Source organism: Grammomys surdaster, unplaced genomic scaffold (assembly GCF_004785775.1).
Source record: "Grammomys surdaster isolate TR1022 unplaced genomic scaffold, NIH_TR_1.0 1055, whole genome shotgun sequence".
NCBI lineage: Eukaryota > Metazoa > Chordata > Mammalia > Rodentia > Muridae > Grammomys > Grammomys surdaster.
In genome coordinates this window covers 141,887-164,234 of record NW_021605474.1, presented here as the reverse complement: position 1 = coordinate 164,234, position 22,348 = coordinate 141,887, and the positions used below count along the sequence as shown (strand labels likewise).

Sequence of the window (22,348 nt, the reverse complement as noted above, 5' to 3'; positions counted from 1 at the left end):
AGCTAGGTGGAGCCCTAACAAAGCGTCAAAGTCCAGGTTACTGTTGCTGTGATGAAACACCACGACTAAAGCAACTTGAGGAGGAAAGGGTTTATTGGGCTTACGCTTCCGTATCATAGTTCATCAGTAACTCAAGACGGGAGCGCAAGCGGATCAGGAACCTGGAAGCAGAAGTTGCCACAGAGGCCATGGAAGGTTGCTGTTTACTGGCTTTCTCCTTTTCATTGTAGAAATGCATAAGAACAGCATAACAGAATCAATACGAGGCTGTCTTAAAATCCCCTCTGCCAATGGCATGAATCCAAAACTCTCAGACATGCAGGCTGTGAACATATACGGATACATACACAAATGTAATTTTAAAATATGCGGGGGGAGGGGGGAGCGGTGATTTGGTGTGGTGGTGATGCATGCCTTTAATCCTAGGACTTTGTTCGTTTTAAGATTTATTTAGGGCTGGAGTGCTTTCAGTGGTTAAGAGCACTGATTGCTCTTCCAAAGGTCCTGAGTTCAATTCCCAGCAACCACATGGTGGCTCACAACCATCTGTAATGGGATCCGATGCCCTCTTCTGGTGAGTCTGAAAGCTACAGTGCACGCATCATATACATAAAATAAATAAGTAAAATCTTTTTAAAAAGATTTATTTATGTTTATGTATATGGGTACTCCACCTGCTTGTATTTCTGTATGCCACAAGAGGGGATCAGATCGTGAGCCACCATGTAGTTGCTGAGAATTGTATGCAATATCTGGAAAAGCAACCAGTGACTTTAACTGCTGAGCCATCTCTTCTGCCACTAACCGTAGCACTTTGACCGGGGGTTTCTCTATATAGCCCTAACTGGCCTACAACTCACTACACATGTAGACTAGGGTAGCCTGGAATTCAAGAGACACATCTGTCAACACACCTATCTCTCTCTGCCTCTCCAGTGCTGGGATGAAATGTGCACACACTAGACCGGGCAGATTACTTCTTCCAAAAACTTGTTTTTTAAAAAATAGGATTCTTCAGAAGAATCCTGGTATTTCTTCTAATGGATACATCCCTAGACTCTCTGTCTCTGTGTGTGTGTGTGTGTGTGTGTGCGTGTGTGTGTGTGTATCCCAGAGCTTTCAGCATGCTAGGCAAAGTGTTCTGTTCTTGAGAGCACTAGTTTCTTTAAGTTCTTGTCAAATGCTCCTACTCTCACCCGCGATCGTTCCAGAACATGCTGACATTAAGGGACAGGGGGTAAAAAAAAAAAAATTATCCACGCCGGGGCATTCATTTTCTTAACTCTCGCCGTTCAGAACAGCTCTGACTAATTGCAGATCGTCACGGAGCATAGCACCAACTACGCGGAACACACCTCTCCGGGCGAGAAAATCAGGCCGGACCCTGCCACGGGGCAGAGCCGGTACGTGCTGACGTCACGCACGCACGCACGCACGCAGCGCCCAGGAGGCTACGGGCGGGGCCGGCGGGGACCTGAGGCCGAGGGACAGCGGCCCGAGCCGGGGCTATGGCGAAGCTGCTGAGCTGTGTCCTCGGCCCCCGGCTCTACAAGATCTACCGGGAGCGGGACACGGACCGGGCCGCGTCCAGCGTCCCCGAGACTCCCACTGCCGTCCCCGCCGCCTCGTCCAGCTCCTGGGTGAGTCGAGTCCCCCCTCCGGCGGAGAGCATGGTACGGTCCAGACCGCGCTGGGCTGCGCTCGCCCGGCGCGCCCACTGTGGGAAACGGGGGAGCCCGCTTGTCAAGCGGCGGTCGCGCAGTCCGCCTGTGGGCGCCTCCCGGCTCCCTCCCAGTCACGCAGGGCCGGGCCGCCGCCTCTTTACGGCTTTGGAGGAACTCTTCCTCACGCCCACCACCACGCTTGCTTTTTTTTCCCCTCCGCGTCCCCCACATGGGCTGGACCCGGTTGAGTCTGGAGTCCCCTGCGCTCGCTGATGGCTTTTGCCCACCTACTCCCAATGTCTCCCCCGTGCTCTGTTGACTTTTTCTTTAACCTGACTTTTCAGTTTCAAAGATGACTTCAACACGTCGTGTATCCGCTTTTGCTCCCTGTACCCCCCGAAACCTAGCCTGAAAACCAAGATGTTACATTCAGGGTGGTAGTGTGCCCTCCAGATTCTTATTTTTATTGGTTGCAAAATATGTTTAGGAGCTTTTCCAAACTGTCCACACTTAGCCACGTTTCTTCCCGCATCGGCTTACGTCAAATGCTATTCCTTCCCTCTTAGAATTGTCATGGAGTCTCTCATTTTCGCTCTAACTCCTCTCCCCGTATCCACACAATCATATCTGTATCCGGGTTTTCCAAATGCTGCTTTCAGTTTTGCTTCCAAGCCTAGCACCCTTTGATTGTTTTCAGGGTCGGGGTGAAATGTCAGGCGAGGGGAGTAAGCTTCAGTAGAAGCAGGGGTAACCCGAGAGAAATGGTCAAAGAGGCTAGAACCAGGTGGCACACGTCAGGGTTTCTGGAAGGGAGGAAGGGCCTGTCAAACTGGCAAGGTCCTTAACCGGCCATCTGTTTTGGCAGGATACGTATTATCAGCCTAGGGCCCTGGAGAAACATGCCGACAGCATCCTGGCACTGGTAAGTCAGCTCCAGCATCTGCCAGTCAAACCCAGCCACTGCCTCCTCCTTATTCCTCTCCAGCCCCGCAGAAGGCAGCCCCCCAGGAGGCGGGGAGCACTCTGGGCTCTGTACGGCAGAACTTGCACAGGGGACCAGCATATCCCAAGTGCATACAGTTGCCATTCTCCCTTACATACCATAAGCTTTTTCCGGAGCAGTTTGTGCCCTGAGGCTACCACATTTACTCTTGGGACCATATGCAGGTCTCTGAGTCCTGCAGTCCCCAGTGACCTGTCCTCCCTGGCAACTCTAACCCCTTTGGCTGCAGAGACAGCTGTTCTCCCTGGCAGAGTTCCTATGGTGATGTTTTCACATCTCGTGGGGACAAAGCCTGGGACTCTCTTGAGTGGAGCCAACTGCGACGGCTTGATTAGCTTGAGTAGACAGAGAGGCTGGTGTTTTCAGCGTTGACAACACTGTGTCAGCCTCAATTATTGTACTCTTGACACACTACGTGGCAACAAACGTTTGTGTCCCTACTGCGTGCATGGTGTCAGAGCCCAGGCCTGGAAAGGGCAAAACCATGTGTGTGTGTGCGCGTATTGACAGGCGTATTGGTTGCCTGTCTCTGTCTCTGCTGCAGGCTTCAGTCTTCTGGTCCATCTCTTATTACTCCTCCCCCTTCGCCTTCTTCTACTTGTACAGGAAAGGTCAGTGTGCTTCCAAAGGTGGGGGGCGAAATGGGCAGGTCACTGGCCAGTGAATCCACTTCCCGAAGAGAAGGGGGGCGGTCCCGTGAGAATGGCGTGTTTGACTTCTGTCTTCTACCAGGACCCTTCTTCCTCTAAGCCAGTGGCTCTCAACCTCCCAATGCTGCAACCCTTTAACGCAGTTCCTCGTGTCATGTGATCCCCCAACCATAACATTATGTCATCCCTACTTGATAACTGTGATTTTGCTACTGTTACGAATCGTAACACAAATATTTTCTGGAGATAGAGGTTTGCCAAAAGGTTCCCAACCCACAGGTTGAGAACCGCCCGTCTGATAGAATGGGTAACCAAAGAGGGTGTGGCTCGAGGTTGTGGGCAAGCTGGGGAGAACCGCTTTCTCATAACTGCCCCTCTTCCCTCCCAGGTTACTTGAGTTTGTCCAAAGTGGTACCGTTTTCTCACTATGCCGGGACATTGCTGCTGCTGCTGGCAGGGGTGGCCTGCCTCCGAGGTAGGTGGAGAGGAGCCTAGTTTGCGTCTGTGACTGGATAAACGTTAGGTACTTTCTGCTGACAGAGTTTAGTGTGGGGCCCTGTAGGAAATAATCAGTCTAAGGTGTGAGCACTTCCTCAGGTGGCTCACATGTGCATAAGCAGTGCACAGGAACAAGAGAGTCCAGCACACACCACTTAAATCTCAGCTGGAGGCCGCAGCAGTGGCTGCAGACTGTAATATGCACAAAGGTATCACACGGTGTAACCACGCTGTGGGCACTGCAGATCACAGGCCACCGTCGGGTGGAAGATGTTCGGTGCTCACTCACAGAAGGTTCAAAAGAAGCATGAGTGTGCGTCCTGTATCCCAGCATGTGGGTAAGAGTGAGGTAGGAAGTTCCAGGCCAACCTGGGCTACACAGTGGGACTCTTGTCTCAATCAGTGAATAAGTGTGTAAGCAAAGGTCATGTGTGTGATGAGACCAACAAGGCAGGGGCGTGGTTCTCTCAGAAGCTACTGGCGGGTGGGGGGGGGACGCTCCAGTGGGAGGTGGCTCTGGTTGTTGTTTAACTTTATATCCAGACCATACTTCCCCTCCCCCTCCCCCTCCCCTTCCACTCCTCCTTTTCTCTTCAGAAAAGGAGAGGCCTCCCATGGATATCGACCAGCCTTGGCATATCAAGTTGCAGTAAGACTAGGCTCATCTTCTCCCATTGAGGCTAGGTGAGGCAGCCCAGTTAGGGGAGAGGGATCTAGAGGTGGGCAATGTAGCCAGAGACAGCCCCTGCTCCCACTTTAGGAGTCTCCCATGAAGACCCAGCTGCACAGCTGTAACATTATGTGCAGAGGGCCCAGGTCCATCCCATGCATGCTCTCTGGTTGGCAGTCCAGTCTCTGTGAGTCCTGTGGGCCTCGGTTAGTTGATTCCGTAGGTTTTCTTGTGGTGCCCTTGACCCCTCTGGCTCCATCACTCCCCCCTCCCTCCCTTCAACAGGATTCTCAAGCTCCACATGGTGTTTGTCTGTGGGTCTCTGCATCTGTTAACATCAGTTACAAGGCGAAGCCTCTCTGACGACAGTTACGCTAGGCTCCTGTCTGCAAGTGTAGCAGAATGTCATTAACAGTGTCGGGGTGGGCTCCCTCTCATCGTTTGGGTCTCAAGTTGGACCAGTCATTGGTTGGCCTTTCCCTCAATTTCTGCTCCATCTTGACACCTGCACATCTTGTAGGTGGGACAAACTGTAGGTCAAAGGTTTTGTGGCTGGTTGGTCTGCCAGTGTCTCCATTGTCAGTCATGGCTGGTTACAGGAGATGGCCAGTTTCATTTTTTTTTTATTAATGTGTGTGGAGGTTCGGGGGGATTGTCTCTGAATTTGCTTACGTGTATCACGTGTGCAGATGGCCTCAGAGGCTGGCGGACGTCATATAGCCTGGAAGCTGAGTTGTCGGCATTTGTGAGCCAACTGGTGTAGACACTAGGAACCGAACCTGTGTCCTCCGCAAGAGCCATCTCCACAGCTCCTTGCTTTTATTGTAACTGTATGTCATCTGTGGACAACAGGACTGTAGGTGTACCCCACCACACCCTGCTGCATCTGTATTTTGGCATAGATGTGAGCACTGCGTGAAACACTCTGAGTTTGATTGCGTCCTTCTCTCAGTATTGCGTTGACGCTCTGGAGATCCTGGCTGTTCCCCTTACCCTCATCTCATGTTTGCTGGTTTGTGAGGGGAGTGAAGAGAAGAGAGGCATCAGTCCTGGTCCCGGGGTCGGCACCAGGGGCAGGGGTTCGGAGCATGCAGAAAGCCAGCTTGGGAATGCCTGAAGCAGACAGGAAGGAAGCCCACTGTTAGCAGGGGAGTAGTAAGGCTGCAGACTGTTTTAACATGGGGGAAGACGATCTGCAAGGTAAGAGACTTGCTTGTTCACAGAGAAAGAAACTGCCAGGCCACTCAGCCCTTGGGAGGCTGAAGCTGGAGAATTGCTGAGAGTTCTGGGCCATCCTAGCCTGTATAATGAATTGCAGGCCAGCCTGGGGCACGGAGTAAAACCCGGTTTCAAAGACAAAACAAAAGAAATAACTGAAGCAGGTGCCGGGTGTGGTGTGGTGGTGCATGCCTGGAATCTCGGACTGAGAGACGCGGGAGGTTAAAGCAGGTGACTCTTGGGCCAGACTTTATGACATAATAAGCTCCAGGCCAGCTAGAGTGACAGCGAGACCGAGTTTCAGACAGAAACAACAGCAGCAGCAGCAGCAGCAGCAGCACAACCAAACCAAGCAAACAACTGAAAGGTCTGGTGAAGCGGTCGAGCAGGTGAACGTGTTTGTTGCACAAACCTAGTGACTTGAGTTTGATCCCACAGTGGGAATAGAGAGCTGGCTCTTGAAGTTGTCCCCTGATGTCCTCATTCCTGCTGTGGCACTTGTATGCCCACACACACACACACACACACACACACACAGACAGACACACACACACACACACACACACACACACTATCATAGCAATAATGCTAATTAAAACAATAAGCCTGAGACTCAGAAGAGAACCACAGCAGCCTGTTGCTGTGTAGGGAAGAGAAGTTCTGCTTCCCACGTAAGAGGCCCTGATTCCTCTTCCTCCTTACAAGGCCTCCTCTTCTTTTAATTTCTAGGCATCTGGCTTCCTAGTTTACCTGATAGTTTTCTCTCACCAGGCATTGGCCGCTGGACCAACCCCCAGTACCGACAGTTCATCACCATCTTGGAAGCCACACATAGGAACCAGTCTGCAGAAAACAAGGTGAGAGGCTCTAGAGAGGGCACCGGTGTGAACCCTGCTGCCCAGGGCTCCAGGCACCAGCGTCTGTGCGTCTGTCTCTGCTGCACACTGCAAGTGAGCTGTCCTTCCTGTTTCTAATGGACACTTTGCTAGAACATTCCTCTCCTGCTCTATTGCCATCCTCAAGAATTATACAAACACAGAAGCATCTACAGTCTTGAGAAGAGAAGCTTCTGTCCTTGCTTCTTTGCAGGCCTCCGATACCACGCTGGCTTTGTTTGGGGATGGGAAAGATGGGCAGGTGCATCTCTCCTGTGCCCAGCAGCAGAGGGTGCCAGCGGGGCACAGTGTCCTGGAAGCTGGGCCAGGCCTGCTGCTACTGGAGAGTGATTATCTTTGAGATGGGGCCGTGAGGCCTCATAAAGTTCCTTCCTGGTGTGGGGATCAAACAGCCTTGGTCACTGTGGCTGCACCCTGGTCATGCTGCACGGCCAACCACTTACAGGGCTTCGTCATTACACTCTGCGGGGTGCAGGGCACTGTGTGGGCTGCACACCCTTTCCAGCCCTCTCACCACATGAGGCAGCATAGTGACCCCCGCTTTTACATCTGTGGAAAGAGCGAAAGGGAGGCCAGGCGACCTTCCTCAGTGAGGCAGTGTCCGAGGGCAGCACTGGGCACAGGCCCAAGGCGAGTCCAGCTGAAGTGTGCCTTGCCATTTCATTTCATTTTGTCATTTACATTTCTAGTTTTTTTTTCCTTTCTGTTGCTCATTCTTAAGTTATTTTTGAAAATGTCAAAAGCATTTCTGTGGCAAAAAAATTATCCTCAAAATAGAGACTGTGGAGCTGTGGGTGTGGGGAGGACAGTGGGTTAGGAAGATGCAGCCCTACTGCCTGCAGCACGTGGCCCAGTGCAACATGGAGACACGGGCACAGACGGTTAACCGGGTAGCCCTGGCTCTGGATGTCATGAAGAGGGGAAGGGGGGTGGCTATGTGCACAGGGCTGTAAGAGAGGAAAAGAACCTACTGTGGGCATGAACGCCTGCCTCTCAGTCATGGAACCACCAATTTGGTCTGCTGGTGTAAATCTATCTTTTTCTCCTTCTTTCTTTCTTTTTTTCTTTCTTTCTTTCCTTCTTTCTTTCTTTCTCATTATTTTTTCCCCAAGACATGGATTCTCTGTATGGCCTGTCTGTCCCGGCACTCTCTCTGTAGACCGGTGGGGAGGGTCATATAACCAGCCAGCACCCCTCCCCGTCTTCACACAGAAGCACCGCCCTTGAAGTGGATCAGCCTTAGATATTTCTGTGTTTTGGGTTTTTGGGGGGTGTTTTGTTTTGTTTTCCAAGACAGGGCCATGCTGTGTAGCCCAGGCTTACCTAGTGTTTCCGGTGATCCTCCTGCCTCCAGGGTGAGGTCACAGAACCACGCACGACCCGTCCTAAAAGTAGGATCTCACTCCACATCCTTAGCTAGACTTAAATTTCAGTATGTATCCCAGGCTGGCCCCAACTTGCAGTCCTGCCTCTGCTTCTGAATGGTGGGTGGATGGGCATGTGCTGCTGGGCCTGACCTTTAACAGTTTGCTGGTGACATTGGGACTTGAAGGCAGGATGTTGTGTTTATAACAGTTTGTTGGTGGCATTGAGAATTGAAGCCAGGACATTGTGCGTGCTGTTCAAGGACCCTACCCCAGCTTTGGATTTTCAGGGAGGCAGGGTTAAGAGTCCCAAGGTGGGTGGATGAACTGTTGGTGAGAACAGCTGCCTTCTCCCAATACTGAGGTCATAGCAGATCTTTCCATGCAGAGGAAGAGGGTGCTGACCTCCACTTGGTCTCCCTGTGATGTGGGGGCATCCTGCGCAGTGAAGGTGTTGAGGGTAGATGGCCCGGCCTCCCCTCTGCTCTCAGTCCTCCTTTCCTTTGTCCTCTCTCCACAGAGGCAGCTGGCCAACTACAACTTTGACTTCAGGAGCTGGCCAGTCGACTTCCACTGGGAGGAGCCCAGCAGCCGGTGAGGTCCAGCTACTTAGTTCTTCCCTTCCTTGGCATCGTCAGACCTGGGCCTCCTGCTCCTGACTCTGTTTTTCTTCCCCTCAGGAAGGGGTCCCGAGGTGGCCCTTCCCGAAGGGGTGTGGCCCTGCTTCGTCCAGAGCCTCTGCACCGGGGAACAGCAGACACGTTTCTCAACAGGGTCAAGAAGCTGCCCTGTCAGATCACCAGGTAGGAAACTGGGGTGTGGGAGGTCAGCTGGGGTGAGGGACACAGACCAAGGCCCCTGCGTTGTGAACTTGGATGCAGAGTAGCTATCGCTTGTGAGGCCTAGTGCTGTTTGCTGTGTGTCTCCTGTGGGGAAAGGCTCTGCGAGGCCCAGGCCTCAGGGGAGTACTTGGAGAACCAGAATGCCAGTGGGCCTACTGCTGCAAACCTCTCTGCATCTGAAGGGAGCAGAGGTGCTGCAGTGCAGAGAAGGCCCTGACGGTTACTGCACAGCTTCTCGTCCTTTGCTTATGGCTGTGTGGAATTGTCCTGATCCCTCTGCTCCTTGATATCCCACCTCTGCCCCGCAGTGCCTCAGTTTCTCCATCTAGTTAGCCTGCCTCACTGGGATTGTTGAGATGATGAACTGGTAACACTTGGAATGGCTGTGTCTTAAGGTTTTATTACTGTGAAGAGACGCCATGACTACAACAGTAGCTCCTACAAAGGACAACATTTAATTGGGGCTGGCTTTCAGGTTCAGAGGTTCAGTCCATTATCATCAAGGCAGGAAGCATGGCAGCATCCAGGCAGACATGGTGCTGGAGGAGCTGAGAGTTCTACATCCACAGGCAGCAGAAGGCGACTGTGAGCCACACTGGGCATGGCTTGAGCATGTCGGACTTAAAGTCCATCTCCACAGTGATGTACTTCCTCCAACAAGGCCATACTTTCTAATAGTGCCATTCCCTGTGGGGGTCATTCCTAGTCAAATCACTATAGCTACCGTTTTTTATCTGCCTGCCAGCAAACTCAGTCGTGGGTGCTGATGGTGTCAGACCGGCCTTAGACTCACAGACACCCTCCGGCCCCTGCTGAATACTCACCCGTACATTGCAGCAGATGCTGGGACCGAGTAGTAGGGTCTAGAGCACCAAGGAGGGCGTTTAACTTAGCTTTGGGTGTTGATGTACTGGATTGGTCCAAAGGGAAAGCAGACAAGGTTTCTGAGGGCATGCTGGCAGGGCGAAGCAGTGCGGTGCTGGAACACAGCCTAGAGGCTAAGCAGTTGTCCCCAGCAGTGCCCACCCCATCTAACCTATCTGTATGAGTTCACATGCTCGGGAAATATATGTCGAGCTCCTTGGACAGCTCTTATGTGGTAGGCATTGTCACCATAAAGATAACAGCCAGGTCTCTGCCCTGACAAGAATGTGACCCAGGGTGGTATCTTTAGGCTACAGATCTTTATAGAAGTATTTTTGTGGGTGGGTTTTTGTTTTTGCCTCACCCTTTCTTTCCTCTATTGGTCCCAAATAGAAGACACAGAAACCTGGTATTTTTATTAACGGTTGTAAGCCTCAGCTGGGCAGGTTCTGAGCTATTATAACCCAGACAGACTATTAATGACCTCATAAATACCCTGTTACTTGTCAAGTGAGTCTCACCCGGCTTGTTCTGTTCCGTGTGTGTCCTCAGGACCAGCTTCTCATAGTCCAGCCTGCCTCGTGGCGATCTCCTCTCTCCTTCTCGTGGTCCCTACCTGAGGCCCCTACTCACTCTCAAGCCCCGTCTTCCTCTCTCTGCCCAGTCACAGGCGCCAGCTCTTTATAATCCAGAGATTGTGGAGATTTCCTCATAGCCCAATGCAGTGTCCATGTCTACACCGCCTGGTCTTGGGACACAGGCGTCAGCATCCGAGTACACCAACCCCAACAGAGCTTGACCTATTGCTAATTTTTTTTATTTTTTGAGCTATGTCTTCATGCAGTCCAGGCTAGTCTTGAATGCACAGTGTAGCTAAGGTTGGCCCTGAGCTCCTGATCCTTCCATGAGCTCAGAGTGCAGGTGTGCCCTCTCACGCCTGGCGCTATTCGTCTGGAAATCACTTTAGTGAGTTCCAAACTATTGTTTTGTTTTCAGTGGTGCTGGGGACAGGACCCAGGGTTTTGTGCACACTCGGCAGATGCTCTACCATTGAGCGGTTACCACCTGGTCCTATCTGAGGACTTAGATGCTTACATACAGTCACTCATGTGCCACGGCACGCTTGCGTCTCTCCTTCTCCCACGCAGAGCCTGAGGCCTCAGTGAGCTCGGGTTCTCGGCCTGGAAGCAAATGTCTCTACCCAGCAAGCCATCTTGTTGACCCTTAGAACTTTTAATAAGTTGTATTTTTATGTATTAACAGAATGATATTTAATAGCTGTATCTATTGTACCTAGAAATTATCTCATAAAACTCTCAAAATTACATCCAAGCAGTCTCTAACTTGCTATAGTTTGAGTTTTGGATTCTTTCCCTGGCCTAGTGATGGGCAGCATGCTCCGTGTGCCAGGCAGGGATTGTGAGCCACGGCCCCCACCAGACCCTTTGTAAGTCTCGGAGGATCTGTGTGATTGTATGGTACAGTAGAAAATGGGTTTGGTTTGGTTCACAGTGCTGGGGCTCAAACCTGGGCTCACACATGCTAGGCAAGCACTCTGCCACCCTGCCGAGAGCCCACTGCTAAAGTGGACATCTTCTAGTAATAGTTACGGAAAAGCTCAGGAGCTGCCAGACTCGCCTTGGTCACTGAGCACTGAGAGAGTCTGAGTGCAAGGGCCCCGCCGGGGTTGGGGTTCACTAACCCATGTTCCCCACAGCTATCTGGTGGCGCACACCTTGGGGCGCCGGATGCTGTACCCAGGCTCTGTGTACCTGCTCCAGAAGGCCCTCATGCCTGTGCTGCTACAGGGCCAGGCCCGACTGGTGGAAGAGGTGAGGCCCCCTTACCTGCTGCTGGCCCCACCCTCTGGGATGTGGCCCCGCCCCTCATGACCGGGTCTTCCATCTCTCTTGCGCAGTGTAATGGGCGCCGTGCAAAGCTGCTCGCCTGTGATGGTAACGAGATTGACACCATGTTTGTGGACCGGCGGGGGACAGCTGAGCCCCAGGGGCAGAAGCTGGTGAGAGGGGCAGTAGGGACTCTGTGGCCGCAGTGCCACGGAACCTTTCCTGTGGAGCCACAGTTAACAATAGTGTCACTGTCCAGCTCCATACAAGGACCTGATGGTAGTAAGGCTCTGCAGGGCGTGGGGGGGTGGAGCTCGGGGGGTGGTCTAAGACCTGCTTTTAGTGTGCGTGGAGCCCGGGGCTGCACCCCAGCCCCATGTACACTGAGAATTGGATTGTGTACTTGTAATCCCAGCACCCAGGAGTGGAGAGAAGAGGATCAGAAGTTCAAGGCCAGGGCCAGGGAGATGGTTCAGTGGGTGCAGTATTGGCCGTGCAAGTGAGAGGACCTGAGTTCTGATCTTGAGAACCAGTGTAAAGCCTGGCATGGTGACCAGCTATAGTCCCAGCACTCCTGTGGGAGGGAGGCAGGAGAATCCTTGGGGACTACCTGCCAGCCACGCACCACAGAGATCCTTCCTCAAAGTCGGAGGCGATGGGCAACAGTGGAGGCTTTCTTCTTAACACCACACATGCTCTGTAGGTCATGCATACATGCGTGCACGTGTGTGCCCATGCCCGTGCGTGCACGCTCGCACACACACTAGTGCATTCATACACGCACACACAGAGTTTAAGGTCTTGGCTACATGATGAGTTTGCAGTCAGCTTGTGTCTCAAAAAAGTAGTAAAAGTTTAAAGATGAGAACGTCGTAGCAGACTGGGGATGTCACTGTAGCATATGCAGCCCAATGGGAGTTTAGTCACCAGCACCAGAGTAGGGGGAAGGACTGGGTATCTGAGTTGGGGTGTACAGAGCCTGCCTAGTGCTCAGGAAGCCAGGAGTAGTGCACACTGCTGTTCCAGGGATGAGCAGGCCGAGGTGGAAGGCTCCGATGGTTAAGGTGATCTGACACACAGTGAGTTCAAGGCCTGACCAGGACAAGCAGGACCCTGTCCTACAGCAACAGACAGTAGACAGGATGGGGATGCAGGAGGCCGAGGCAAGAGTCTGAGTTCCAGCCCACCCTGAACTACCTAGTGAGACCCTGCCGCAAGGAAACAAAGAACATTGACACATGCAAGGCCAGCCCGTGGGTCTGTTTGTGCACTCTACAGTCAGGGTGATCTGCAGAGTCGGTGCTCTCATGGCTAATAGCCCAGCTCTTAAGGTGGCTCTGGCCTGAGGAAGCACTGCCCAGGCAGCCAGGGGGCTGGGCTCTGCTGCTGGCTCTGCCATCTGCCACTGTCCCCAGGCTTCGGCTTGAACACCATGGAGGGCAGTGAGGAGAAAAGTGTCTGCACACCCAGGAGAGTCACAGGCCAATGAACATGGGCTCTGGGTTCCACCTCAGCTGTCCCCAAGTCCCCTCATCCCATTCTATTAGTCTCCTGGTGGGATCTCAGGGAAACTGGTCACTGTGCTGGTGGCTTGGACTCGGGCTCCGTGGTCTCCTGAGGCCCTGTCCTGTAGCACCTGCAGTCCCTTCGCCCCTTGTTGTACAGACTGCCCCACCCCAGCACCCTCCCGCCCTCTGCTTGCTCCCAGGTGATCTGCTGTGAGGGGAATGCCGGATTCTATGAGGTGGGCTGTGTCTCCACGCCCCTAGAAGGTAAGCACAGGACTTAGCCTCTGAGCTGTGCTTTGGACGTGAGTGTGTCTCCTCCCATGCTGGCCTCCCCAGGCCTGCCCTCCAGTGCAGCAGGGTGGGGTCCACGGCTCTCACTTGGGAGGGACCGCCCACTCCCACTCGGTTGACCATGCCCTTTCTTGCCTGGGCTTAAGGGAACCTGTCCTCCTGCCCCACTACAGTCTCATGACCCGTCTGCCTCCTCCCTGTGTTACAGCCGGATATTCTGTCCTGGGCTGGAATCATCCAGGCTTTGCTGGAAGCACGGTGAGACCCTCTCTGAAGACCTGTCCTTTTCCAGAATCCTGTGCATCTTACTCTGCTCAGCCGTGGGGAGAAGGAGACTGGTGCCCGTTTCTGCAGGCCTCCCACATGCCTGTGGCCTGGGTGCTGGGGAGCTGCAGCCCCTCCTCCCATGGCAGTCAGGGACACAATGGGTCACATGATCTCTGTGTGTTACAGGGTGGCTGCAAGAAGGGTCCACACTAGGTGAGCTGTCTTCTGGCTGACCCCTCCTGCTTCTGCCCGTCTCCCTGCAGGGGGTACCATTCCCACAGAACGAGGCCAATGCCATGGATGTGGTGGTTCAGTTTGCCATCCACCGCCTGGGCTTCCAGCCCCAGGACATTGTCATCTACGCCTGGTCCATTGGAGGCTTCACTGGTACCTGCCTCCCCTGCTTGTCCCTGCCCAGTAGATACGGGCACAGGCACGGGTGGCTCCCAGGAGGGGGTGGAGGCTTTTAGAGAGAGGTTGGAAGTGGGTAAGTCTACATGAAAGGACCCAGTCCTATTCCCTGCTCTGCTCCTAGCCACGTGGGCAGCCATGTCCTACCCAGACATTAGTGCCGTTATCCTGGACGCCTCCTTCGATGACTTGGTACCCTTGGCCTTGAAGGTCATGCCGGACAGCTGGCGTGAGTGCAGCTCCCCCAGGCTAGTCCTTCCCGGGGAGGGTGGCACTCGGGCCTCTGATGGAGTGCAGTCATTATGTGGGTGGAGATAGGCCACCCCATGGCCGAGGAGTGGGGCTTCCCGGCCTGGTGGACAGTGGGGCCTTCATCTCTCCGCCCTTCATGGTGTCCCACTCTAGGAGGCCTGGTCACCAGGACTGTGAGGCAGCATCTCAACCTCAACAACTCGGAGCAGCTATGCAGGTGAGCGTGGCTGCAGCGTCCTGGGGGGCTCAGGTGTGCTAAAGGGAAGTGTCAGCAAGTGACCCTGCCACTACCCCAGCTGGCCAAACCCTTCCCGGGTCTATGAGACCCTGAGTTTACTCACTCATGGTCTGTCAGTGAAGGGTTAGGCCTGGCTACCAGGGCTGGACTGAGCCTGTGCCCTTCTTAAATCTGTCACTCCTGCTCAGCCGCGGCCTGGCTCTCTGAGCTCCCCCTCCCTGCCGCTCTGTTCTGAAGGTTCCAGGGCCCTGTGCTGCTGGTCCGGAGAACCAAGGATGAGATCATCACCACCACGTGAGTGCTGGCCTCTGCCTTCTCTCCTGTTTGTCCACCACGGATGGACCCAGCTTCCCCCAACCTAGGGTAACCCTTGTCGCCCCCAGGGTTCCCGAGGACATCATGTCCAACAGAGGCAATGACCTCCTGCTGAAGCTGCTGCAGTTCCGGTGAGCTCTGTGGGAAGACACACCTCAGTGCTCACACCATCGAGGGGAAGGACGAGGTGGGGGCCAGGGTGGAAACTGGTTCCATTCTGTCCTGCCCTGTGTTCTTCCCAAGGTACCCACGAGTGATGGTGGAGGAGGGGCTCAGGGCTGTGAGGCAGTGGCTGGAGGCGTCCTCCCAGCTAGAGGAAGGTGAGGTGTCCAGGGGCTGGAGGGCAGGGGCTGGCAGGAGAGTTTGCTGATGGACCCCTCTTTGTCCCCCAGCCTCCGTTTACAGTCGCTGGGAGGTGGAGGAGGACTGGTGCGTGTCTGTGCTTCGCTCCTACCAGGCAGAGCACGGGCCTGACTTCCCCTGGAGTGTGGGTAAGGAGGGGCCGGCCGTGGAGGGCACAGGAGGGAAGGATGTCCCAGGTGGGAGCTGAGGGCCTTTTCTCCGTCGTCTGCAGGGGAGGACATGAGTGCAGACGGACGGAGGCAGCTGGCGCTGTTCCTGGTGAGCTCAGGCATTGGGTGAGGGGAAGGCCTGCAGGGAGAGGCTTACCCAGAGCTCATGCAGGATCCTAGGGTGGGTGGGTGGATGGGTGGTTTCCAAGGGGAGGCTCCCCTGCACTTACCTGCCCTGCCTTTCTCCTCAGGCCAGGAAGCATCTACACAACTTTGAGGCTACACATTGCACCCCACTCCCAGCCCAGCACTTCCAGATGCCCTGGCACCTCTAGGGACCACATCTAGACTCTTCTGGAAGGAGACACGAGGGGGATACTTTTGTGACTCTGTTGATGTTGCTGTTCATAGTCTGGGCAGTGGGGCGTCCCCTCTGACCACTTCCTCCTGCACGGCTCCCTCATCTGCGTGGACGCACTGAGCTCTCCCCATACCCGCCTGCATTAAATGAATGATTTATTCCTAATAATTAATAAAAAGGTATTTTTTCTACAATCCGGCCGATGGTGAGCTTTTCCAGATGTCCCATAGCAAGTGGCTTGGGCAGGGAGAGCATCAGCCCTGGAGGGTGAGGCTTGGGAAACCCCTCTCAGAACAGCTTTATGTCTCTGCCTCAACCATCATGCACTGAGCCCATCATCCAGTCCAGACCCTTGTGTGCTGCGCCCAGTGTTCACCCAGCTCCATGGCTCTCCGTGCGGCTGCCCAGGAGGCGGGTCGGAATGCCCCTCCTTTATAACTATACTTGGTGACGTACAGTTCTGCCTCCAGCTTCTCTCCTGAAGGGACTTCCCCACCCCCCATCTTCTCTGCTCAGCTCTCCTATGTCCACTAGGAACAGGGATTGACTCCTGCAGCAAACCAACCCCATGCCTGTCCTCGCCCTGACACCAAGTCTGTCCATATACCCTGTTTGCAAGTCAGCAAACGGCCAGTGGGGCTGAGGGCTAGACACCAAGCTCTCCTGTCCTCCCTGCGCCGAGCCTGAAGAAATCGGATCCTCACAACACGTACTCTGATCTTCAGACCTGTGGGATGGAATGACAGGCTGGCCGCCTTCCCTTAGAAAGTCAGGTGAAATTACCGCACCTCCACTGCCTGGGCCACTGTTGTTACCAAGGTGCTGAGCAAAGACATCCGTGCTTTGTGCAGACTACAGCCTCTGACCCCCATGTGTGACCCTCTAACCATGGGACAGAGACAGTGTGTCTGTCAGCTCAGCAGCTCAGAGTGACAGTGTGCTGAATCTTAAAGAGGAGGTGGGCTGAGATAGACAGGTGATGTGACTAAGGTTTGAGGTTAGAAAAGAGGAGACTGCCATAGTTCCTGAGTGTTCTGCCTTTGGCAAACAGCTCGTATTGGTGCCCACTCCGCTTCACCCAGGAGGCAGTCAGAGTGGGATGTGTGTAGCAAGAACCTACTCTGGGCAGAGCGTGGTGGCATCCACTCAGGCAGAGGCGGGTCTGTCTGTTGTACATAGCAGTTCCGGGTCAGACAGGGCGACTTGAGTGAGACTCTGTCCAAAGAAAGCCAAAGCGAGTGTGCTCATGAACCTTATCCTGCTGTCCCAGGCTAAGTTCCTGGAACTAAGTCTGTTCAGTCAAGGGACCCTTAGGGGACTCTTAGCTCCCCTACCTTGGAACACAAGAGCGCCCCCTTCCCGGACAGCCATCAGGGAATGTCACCCTGCCACCACCTTCTAGGACATAACGGTACAGATCAGGAGGAGCCCTTAGGTATCTTAAGAGGATGTGGGAGGTAGTTGCTCACTGTGTGGCTTGTGGACGTCCCCACCGGGGCTGTAGTCTACTACAGATCACTCACTCTCCATGTCGCATAACCTCAGGGTGGGCTCTGGCTGGCTGCCTGTTTCTCACCCTATATCCTAAGGCTCAGAAAGCTGAGGCAAAGTCAGCTGACATGCCCCTACCCCAGCTACTAGGGCTCTGGGTCCTGCTGCTCTAGACACTAAGTGGGGCCTCCCTGATACCCAGGTGCCTGGGAAGCTAGGCCGATGGAGGGGAGAGGGGAGGTCATCTCTGGAAGGAGAATATATATATATTATGGGTGGTCCCTAACCCTGGACAAGAACACATCTTACCTTACTGTCACTGACCAGGGTCTAGGCCTGCGCTGTTCCCAGAGTAGGTTGAAGATTTACTCCAAGCCCCATGATGAGAAAATGTTTCCTCCAAAGCTGTCAAAACAAAGCAAGGGGCCTGGAATAAAACGCCCTTGACAGAAAGCTGGGCTTCCACTTGTCTGACCATCCATCCATCCATCCCTACCTCCTTATGAACTTATTCATTCACATTCAGTTAAAGCCTCTGTTTCTCTGAGTGACTTTCCTCACAGAAGCTGCCTCTCCAACGCTGTCACCAAGGCCTGCCCCTTGTGTATGTATCTTTCCTTATCTGTAATGTTGCACAGTCTGCCCTCAGACCCTGCCTATTTCATCCCTTGGCTGTTCACCTTCTGATATCCCTTGTCACAAGGCCAGGCACTCAGCATGGATATGGTCATCTGCTACTGTCACTGTGATGACCATTGCAAAGCCCTCTTTACCTTAGGAAAATCTGCAGGGAAGCTGTCGTCATAGAAATGATCGGTCTGGGCCATGGGTTTCCCCCCTCCCCAACAGCTGACAGAAAAGAAACAAGGGGGTGGGGTGGGCAGGAGATGATTCGGAGCCTCCAGACCACCCAGAGTTGGATTCTCAGCACCCACGTGGTGACTCACAACTCCACACCACCTTCTGTCCTTTACAGGCTCTGTGCACATTGTCTACAGACACACCCATGCGTATAAACTTTTAAAAATTACTAAAAAAGAAACAAGGGCTCTAGACATACACCAAAGAAAGGCCCGTCATCCCCTGAAACATTTCCAGGGCTGTGGCCACCCTGTGTCTCAAGGCTCTGACCTCCAGAGTGACTCCTTTGCAACAGGGACTCCACCTTTGCCGCTTCAGAGTGTGCCCTGAAGAAGGACTCCTGATCTCTGTCGCGATGTGCTCATCCACTCAGCAGACATTTGTATCTTGCGCCAATGGGTGCCGGATACTCCCCCAGTCCTTCAACAACGTTTTAAGTTTCATTTCGGTTTTCAGAAGCATAAACCCCTAGCCCCTCCACTTCCCCCCATCCATCTTCCCCTGAGATGTGATGATTCATTCATTCATTCGTGGAAAGTTCTTACAGTATGGGGCGGGGGGAGGGAGGGGGGTGTGCACTAAAGCAGGAGGTGTCTTCTGTAGCACTATTCGGCTTAAAGAAAAAACAAAAGCAAAGTCTCAAGCCCTAGGGAGAAGAAAAGGAACAAGCAAGCTGCCCAGCACTGGGTCCTGGCCGGGAGGGGGGGGGGGGCACACAACCATGCATCCTCCTCAGGATGTGCTGTCAGCCGTGGAGGGGGACTTGGAGCACTCAGTCTGTGGGCGTGGAGACGAGACACACTGACCTGCAGCCAAGCTGCGCTGTACACAGAGAAAGGTGCTGTGGGACATGGTCACTTCTTTGTGCAAATCTTCCCACTTCTCTCATCTCACGTTCTGGTTCTGTCTGACACCAAACCTGCCCATCAGTTTTAATCCGAAATCTACCATAAAGCTCATCGTTGTGGCCCCGGTCATCCCAGTATAGGGAGACTGAGGCAGGAGGGTCAGTTTCTTGGCAGCCTGGTCTACTCAGGACAGATAGGACTACAGAGCCAGAACTTGTCGAGAATATTAATAATAATAATAATAACAATAATAATACCCACAATGTTTACCTCTATCCATTCATAACAACTGTGTCATCGCCTCGCTTCCAAAATCCTATGTCGCCATCTTATGACTAAACTCAGGAATTGCGCTCTGGTCTGGCTTCCACCCTGTGCTAGGGATTTAACTTAGGTCCTTGATGGCAGGTCACACAGCTAATATTCTCCCCCCTCCCCCTTGTTCATACTTTCCATCTGTCCGTCTGTCCGTCTGTCTGTATCATCTATCTATCTATCTATCTATCTATCTATCTATCTATCTATCTATCTATCTATCTATGTAGTCTTGGCTAGACTGGAAGTCCAGATGTAGACCAGGCTGGCCTCAGATTCATAGTGACATCAGAATTAAAGGTGTGTCCCAGCACACACTGCTTATTTTACTTGTTGAGACAAGTTTACCCAGAGATCGTCCAGGCTCCTTCTGAACTCACTGTAACTCAGTCAAGTCTTAAACCTGCAGTCCTCCTGAGCCTCTGAGTAGCTGGAGACAGGCCAGTGCCACCAGGCACAGACTGGCTACCGCTCTACCCTTTATTCTCCAGTGTGCAACAGAGGCAGAACTTTATAAAACATCTGGACACATTACCTCTCTGCCGAAATCCCCCTGCCCTGGTGTCCCTGCCACACCCTGCCCTTCCCACCCTTGCTCAGGTGTCCCTGCCACACTCTCTCCTCCTCTTCATTGCTTGCTGCCTTGCCTCCCCCGTTAGACTTTCACCAGAAAGAGCGGAGTCTCTGTACACCTAGTTGTATCTCTAACACCTGAGATTCTAACATCTGAGATTCTAACACCACTATTGCACTGAGCCAATAGTGTCAAGTGAGCAGCGTGCTGGTTTGTCTGCTCAACACAATCTAGAATCAGAACAGAATCTCCATGGGTAATTATCTTGATTGCATTAATTGAGGTAGGAAGATCCTGCCACTTAGGCTGTTCGAGTCCCTAGGAAGGGGATTCAGAATTATATAAGAGTGGAATCAGCCAGGCTGGAGAGATGGCTCACAGGTTAACAGTACTTGCTGCTCAGCCGTGCAGGTGGGAACTCTGGCTCTAGCAGATGCGGTGCTCTCTCTTGGCCCTTGTGGTTACCCACATACACATGTGTGTGCATACAGACACACAAACACACAAACCTGGAGGGGGTCAGAGAGGGTGAGCAAGCACCAGCACGCATACACTCAGTGCTCTGGACTGTGGTTGAAATATGGCCAGTTCTCTAAAGTTCCTGGTGCTGTGACTTCTCTGCCACAGTGGACTGTGACCTGGAATAACAAGCTAAAAATAGCCCCCGTTTGCTGAGCCTGGTGGCACACACCTTTAATCCCAGCACTCAGGAAACAGAGGCAGGTGGATCTCTGAGTTCGAGGCCAGCCTGGTCTATGAAGTGAGTTCTAGGACAGTCAGGGCTACACAGAGAAACCCTGTCTCAAAAAACAAACAAACAAACAAACAATGATGATGACACTGATAACGTCAAAACAAATAAAAATAAACCGAGTCCCCCCTTGGTTACCAGAGCATCGGGAAAGGGAACAGACAAACAAGTCATTCTGAGTCCCTGCCTCCAGCCAGGATATTAGACCTGAGGTGCAGTGGGTTGAGGACACTCTGAACTGCCTGTTCTGGTACTGTTCTTCACCTCAGACTGTTGCCCCACTCCCTCCTCTTGGCCAGCCTCTCTCCAACCAATATAAGCCCAGGCTGGAGGCTGGAAAGAAGTCATGGTTTTCATGGCGGGCCCTGCAGCCAGCTGCTTCCTAAGGCCCCTGGGACTCCATGACGTCACCCAAGCCTTGTGTGCTGTTCTCTTGACCATCCTGGTCATGATGAACTTGGTTCTTAGCAGCAACGGTAAGTGGCTCCAGAGCAGGGCTTCTCCACCCTCCTGATGCTGTGACCTTTAATACAGTCCCTCATGTTGCGGACCCCCAACCATAACATTATTTTTTTTTTGCTACTTCATAACTGTAATTGTCTACTGTTATGAATTGTAAGTTAAATATCTGATATGTGATCCTTGTGAAAGGGTCATCTGGCCTCCAAAGGGGTCGTGTTCCACAGGTTGAGAGAAACACTGCTCCAAAGGGTCAGAAGGGTCATCAGGCCAGCGAGGTGGAGAAACTCTGTTTTTTTTCCAAGGGTCTGGATACTTCTGTCCAGAATGGACAGATGAAACCAGTGTGTAAGGGAATGTCCAGGAACTGTGATGGTCTGATGGTTACCCCAAAGAACCATTCTCGGGACAGCCTCATTGCCGTATCAACAACAGTGTTCTAGAAATACTGAAGGGATCTTCTCCAGCAGAATAGGGAGGACTGAAGTTGTGCCAGATTCTCATCAACCTGAATCCACAAGACAGAATGACAGTGTGCTAACCTCAGCTGGTGGCCAAGCGTTAGCACCACACTAAGCCACCTGCTAGTCCTGGGCTATTAACATGTGGAGTGGACCAAGGGCCAGGGGAGAGAGGGCTACATATGCAGGCAGCTCGGTGGGAGACAGAACAGGGCCTTTGGTAGCTAATCTCCAACACGAGCCTGTCCAGGGACAGGACAGCAGAGTAAGGCAGGCAGCATGGGGCTACTGAGGTCTCCTGTCCACAGGACATAGATTCTGTCTTCTCCCAGACCTTGTTCTTACCTCTGAAGACCACATATTAAAAAAGCATGTTAGATCTGGGCAATGGTGCCTCATGCCTTTAGCCCCAGTGTCCAGGTGTCTATAGAGTGAGTTCTAGGACATCCAGGGCTACACAGAGAAGCTTTTGAAAAAACTAAAGAAAAAAAAAAGAAGAAGAAAAGAAAGTATACCCACTGTTGACAATCCTAGTGCTTAGACAAGAAGGTTGAAAGCCAAGTAAGGCTATGATACTGAGATCGTGTGTGTGTGTGTGTGTGTGTGTGTTTTTAAGATTTATTTATTTATTTTATTTATGAGTACACCGTAGCTGTCTTCAGATACACCAGAAGAGGTCATCCAATCTCATTACGGATGGTTTTGAGCCACCATGTGGTTGCTGGGATTTGAACTCAGGACCTCTGGAAGAACAGTCAGTGCTCTTAACCGCTGAGCCATCTCTCCAGCCCAGTGTGTGTGTTTAAAAGAGTATACAGAGGGCTGGAGGGATGGCTCAGCGGTTAAGAACACTGGCTGTTCTTCCAGAGGTCCTGAGTTCAATTCCCACCAACCACATGGTGGCTCACAACCATCTG

General features: G+C 52.8%; 2 protein-coding genes across 3 annotated transcripts in view; both read left to right on the top strand.

Moving 5' to 3' along the window:
- The first annotated feature begins 1,408 nt into the window (after positions 1-1,408).
- Abhd16a (abhydrolase domain containing 16A) lies at positions 1,409-15,865 on the top strand. Of its 2 annotated transcripts, none has more exons than XM_028783256.1 (20): positions 1,409-1,640; positions 2,530-2,586; positions 3,212-3,278; positions 3,706-3,792; positions 6,475-6,560; positions 8,484-8,557; positions 8,644-8,766; positions 11,387-11,501; positions 11,588-11,689; positions 13,225-13,288; positions 13,524-13,573; positions 13,846-13,969; positions 14,118-14,222; positions 14,399-14,462; positions 14,721-14,777; positions 14,867-14,929; positions 15,042-15,118; positions 15,191-15,289; positions 15,373-15,419; positions 15,562-15,865. In XM_028783256.1, the coding sequence occupies exons 1-20, from the start codon at positions 1,509-1,511 to the stop codon at positions 15,643-15,645; spliced, it is 1,677 nt and encodes a 558-aa protein (XP_028639089.1). In that variant the 5' UTR covers positions 1,409-1,508; the 3' UTR covers positions 15,646-15,865. The 2 variants fall into 2 exon arrangements, with proteins under 2 accessions (XP_028639089.1, XP_028639088.1); XM_028783255.1 differs by having other exon boundaries at positions 1,474-1,673.
- A 4,992-nt stretch (positions 15,866-20,857) lies between these two features.
- Ly6g5c (lymphocyte antigen 6 family member G5C) overlaps positions 20,858-22,348 on the top strand; it is a 3,870-nt gene continuing 2,379 nt past the window's right edge. Inside the window, exon 1 of the mRNA XM_028783241.1 lies at positions 20,858-20,978. Within this exon, the coding sequence (XP_028639074.1) occupies positions 20,858-20,978 (121 nt within the window). The remainder of the gene's footprint in view (positions 20,979-22,348) is intronic.